Source organism: Notothenia coriiceps, unplaced genomic scaffold (assembly GCF_000735185.1).
Source record: "Notothenia coriiceps isolate Sejong01 unplaced genomic scaffold, NC01 NC01_scaffold00026886, whole genome shotgun sequence".
NCBI classification, from domain to species: domain Eukaryota; kingdom Metazoa; phylum Chordata; class Actinopteri; order Perciformes; family Nototheniidae; genus Notothenia; species Notothenia coriiceps.
Window position 1 is genome coordinate 7,363 of NW_011359587.1, and position 4,790 is coordinate 12,152.

The 4,790-nt window shown below is 40.2% G+C and overlaps 1 protein-coding gene across 1 annotated transcript in view; it reads right to left on the reverse strand.

The window, feature by feature from the left end:
- Positions 1-854: 854 nt before the first annotated feature.
- agtrap (angiotensin II receptor-associated protein) overlaps positions 855-4,790 on the reverse strand; it is a 14,060-nt gene continuing 10,124 nt past the window's right edge. Inside the window, exons 4-5 of the mRNA XM_010785007.1 lie at positions 4,229-4,439; positions 855-947 (exon numbers count right to left, since the gene is read on the reverse strand). Of these exons, the coding sequence (XP_010783309.1) occupies positions 874-947; positions 4,229-4,439 (285 nt within the window). The 3' untranslated portion in view covers positions 855-873. The remainder of the gene's footprint in view (positions 948-4,228; positions 4,440-4,790) is intronic.

Below are 4,790 nucleotides of genomic sequence, written 5' to 3' on the forward strand. Positions count from 1 at the left end.
TGAAATTGTTCAGGAAAGTGGGTATAGAGTAGACATGTAGAACTAGATAAGCTTATGATAAGCCAGCTTTGTCTACTTATTAAGGAAAAGTGGGAGGTTCTTTTTAATGAACAGTAGCTTCTCTGCTTTATCAGCCATAAGTCTGTTCCTCTTCTCATCAAGCACATGAGAGGCAGCGCTGAACAGTCTCTCGCTGTCAGTGCTTGTGATATGATCTTACTCCGCATATTTGTCCGGGTGTTTTGATTTCAAGTGGTGGAGTAATCCCGAAGTGGTGAAAGTCTTTGCAGTTACACCCCCTCGAGAAATGTCAGCTGAACACGTTTTACAAATCGCAATCCGCGCCTCTTTCTCTGATATTTTTAAATATCTCCAAGCGGCAGACATGTTGGCTGTGAGCCAGCCGCGAGCATGGTCGCGCACCGTGCTTGTCGCCGCGTTTTGATTACGTCATCACAACAACACGTTAGCTTACCAACGTAACCCTGTTCCCTGACATTCGGTGATATTTTTTCGGTGCTAAAACCCTTTCGGCCGAAAGCCGAAAGAGCCTTTTTAACCATTTTCGGCCGATAATTTTCGGCGGCCGAATATTCGGTGCATCCCTAATGTAAACAAACATACTGTAAACACAGCTATGCAGGCAGGTATGTGAAGGTAAGGAGGACTGATGGAATTGACAGATGAATGTATATAAATAATTGTGAAAATAAAGATTGACATTAACAAGATAAGTGGAAAAGAAAAAAAATATAACAAGAAATGTAATTTTTTCTGTCCGGCAGCCTGATTTGCAATCTTACTTCCTGTTGGGAAGAGGGTGGAAGAGGATGATTGGAGAAGAGAAAATGGTAAAAAGGAAGAAGCCAGGAATCAATAGCGGCGGCCAATAAATGCACTGTCAGCACTATCCGTAGTGCATCGACTGTCCACAGAGGTCTCAAAGTCTGAGAGGTCAAAGGTCGGCAGTTGAGAAGAGAAGAGACACATGGTCAAATAATAACAGGAAAACAAGACAACACAGAACAATTATATGACAAAAAACATGACAGCAAGACATAAGGTGAGGTTTGAAATGACGACAAGCAGGAAAAGAGCAGGGAAACAAATTCTTACACATGAGGATTCACAGGTCAACATTGATAGAATCGACCAATCAAAATAAAAGTAGTAATTATTGATACATTGGGACCATTATTTCAACAGATGAGCAGGCTTCTCTGTCAAATGTTATGTCTGAAATGTAGACAAATATTGGCAGCTAATAAACATAACTGAGTTGGTTAAAAAGTCTACAGGGTAGCTAGCTAGCATTAGCATTACAGTAGGCCTAAAGATGGTTGAACGAAACATTTATGATTTGTTATTTATTTCCGTCTGACACGTTGTTTGGTTGCTAACTATAAAAAACAAACAGGAATGACAATAGAAACGCTAACTCGGCTATGTCCCCAGTGTCCTATGTTCGCTTGAGCAATGGTGCATTGGTATTTCAGGGTAGCCAGCTAGCGTTAGCATTACAGCACGGATGATTAACACAAAAAACATTAACCCTCCTGTCGTGTACGTACGGGTCAAATCTGGTCAATTTCTTCAATCATAATTATTGCGTTTAACATTTGATTGCCTCAAGGCCTTACATGATGTCCTTCACAGTAGGCATTTGAACATAGAAAAATTGCTGATCACCACTTTGATTGAATTTTAGGTTAGTCAACTTTGTTCAACCTATGGTGTTCCCGGTCAAAAAATGAACACGACAGGAGGGTTGAAAAATTTCAGTGTGTTATTTATTTCCAACAAGTTATTTGGAATACTTACTATCAAAAATACAATTTTTTTTTTGCTATTTAAGGGATCTGACAGAATCACAATACCAAAAGATAGCTCAATATCACTCAAGAAGCATGCATACAAATATTAAAGATAAAACTTAGAAATAACACTATTTACAAAATACACATCCAGTAACAGTACAGTTTAGCGATATAGCATCCAGGTGAAAGTATTAAAGGTGGAAGTATAGTATATATTGCACAGCTATTTACGCTAAATATATAATGCACATAAGGAGTATTGCACAACAGGAGTGTTAAAATCTTGTTGTGTGGGGGGTCTACCAGGGGCCGTAGTGGTTGTAAAGTCTGACCGCTGCAGGAGGGAAGCACCTGCGGTACCAAGCTTTTACTAGAAAATATTAAGAGCTAAGGGCACTGGGGAACAAAAAGATGACCCCGTAGTGTAAGTACTACAATGTAGATGTGCTAGTCCTGAACTGAGCTTTTCTTAACACCACTTGTAATCCCACAAAAAAAATGGTGTTAGCTAATGATAAGCTAACCTCTATCTTACAGTGATGAATGTTGTATACTGTAGTTACAAACTAGTTAGCTTGACATGCTAACCTTTACAGAGCTTACATTAGATATGATACAACTCTGATACAAAATGTGTTTAGGTTTGGGGAAGGCAAAAAATACAACTAATACAAATGTTATGCACAGTGCTTCAGCATGAAGAGAAAATCAAAGCCTGACAAGCATGACATGCTAATTAGAATCTGAGGAAATGTTAAGTGAATGCTTCATTTAAAGTTGAACGGTCAGTCTGACAGACTCTATTGTATTGAATAAAATAAATTAAAAAAGCCTGCGCAATTTCAACCAGCTTAAGAGGGCCGCCAGTCACCATTCAGAGATCGCTGTAGGCCTGCATCAAACAATCACTCTCATGCACCTGATTGCCTGTTTCCCAGAGTGCTCAGTGCAGCAGGGAACCATGTTAATGTCAGCCATGCAATCAGACAGCAATTAAAACACACATTGTTTGAAACTAACATTAGCTGCACTCATCAGTCACCCCACAGCCAATCACCCTCTAATGGATGTACCTGCTGTGTGTCTGTGATGTTAAAGTAAAACCACAGAGAGAGCAGATTCATCAATATTCAATTATCCTCCAAACTGGCAAATGAGGAGACAATTTGGTCAAAATGCAGGAGAAATGTCCTTACCTTTCCTAGAATGTAATTTAATACATTACTATTTTAGCTAGTGATATGACAGTCTAAAACAAATGAAACCTCGTTTCAATTTGTAATATGTGTTCTTCTCTTTATGAAAGCAAGGAAAGCTCAGTAACTCAAAACTCCTTGTATGAATCCATTCTCAACACTACCATGAAATCATTAACTACAAATGATGAATACTACCACGTGTGGTTAATCCATATAGATGAAGCCATGAGTAACATTTCAAGGATTCAAGAGTCACAGCTCAGTGGGATTCCTGATGGGAAAGCTCTCAGCAGAGCCAGTCAAAGTCCCAAAAATCAATGGCCACACGTTGTTAATCACAGAAACACATCTCCTGACTAGTCAATGGAAGAAGTGTACTTATCATTTGTTTGCCTACAAAGAGACATATGGTGTACACATAAACTCAATGGTCAAGAACATTACAACATCTCTATTCCTGTACACACATGGTACATGTTCCTTTCACATCAATCTTGTGCTATTTTTGGGCGATCATGGCAGATCATAAATTGTACAGCCTGTTGGTTTAATTTTATTGTTCCTGCATGCAGTATACACCGGTGGCCAGGGTGACACACAAATGTTATAAACAACTCATGGAGAAATGATGTCCTTGCCCGGGACGAACTACATTTAGAGTCTTGTGACTGAAACTAATTAGTTTGACTGGGATCATCTGCCACTGGTTTAGCACAATCCCCCTCCAGTGTGCTGCACTCGGCAGGGCTTTCATGACAAACAGCATAAAACAACATAGAGAGGATCTCTAAGCGCCTCTGGACACATGCATCACTCAGTACATCTAGCTTTGGTCACACTCAGGCCTGGGAAACTTGTATTTGCAGGGGGTAAAACCATTATTTATTCATAATTCTGAAAATATGTTTAAAATATTCCTGGCACCATGAAGCCTCCTTTTGTTATGTGATCAGTTTTGTTCTATGTCATCTGCTCCTCAAATGAGAATTAGATAACACTTTGGTTCTTAAGAAAACAATATTTTCCAGAGTTTTGCGAGATAGCATCAGTTCTCGCTGTAAAAATCATATTTTTTGCAGTGTTTGATGTCTTTATCAGAGCTGAAAACCTAACCCTTCTTCATAAGAAGCCTTTTAAGTGGCATTTCAAACACTTCCCCAATTGTCTGAAAATACCTAATGTAACTATAGTATCTCATCTTGCAGCACTTACCAAAGTTAACGTTGTAATCTCCTCCACGCTCGCGGTACATTTGGTAGACGAAGAAGCAGGACGCAGGTTTAAGCAGCAAGCTGAGGATGGCCATTCCTGCGCTGAAGCGAAACACGTGCCTTCCACTCTCTGCAGCAAAATCATTTATCGGGTAAAAGATGCCGAAATGGACGATGTCGGTCACTATCGTCACGAACATCCCAACCAGGAACTACATGGGGAAAACAAAAAGAGGAAGACTTCTTAACGGACATGGATGATGTGTCAGGCTTTTACTTTTAGTAGTACCGTAATTTTCGGACTATAAGCCGCACCCGAATATAAACCGCAGCAGCGGCATAACACTCTCGGTTCCACTTTTACTTTTGCGCGCTACCTGTCTCACTCTTTTCCGGCCTCCAGCTTTTCCTGCTGGAACCCGCCGCTTAAAGGTGGGGGTCCGCGGACCGGCCATAGAGCCCATAGAGTTAAAGGTGTTGGCCATTAGCTTTAAAAATCCATAGATTAGCCGCACCGTTATATAAGCCGCAGCGTCGAAAAATAGGGAAAAAGACGCGGTTTA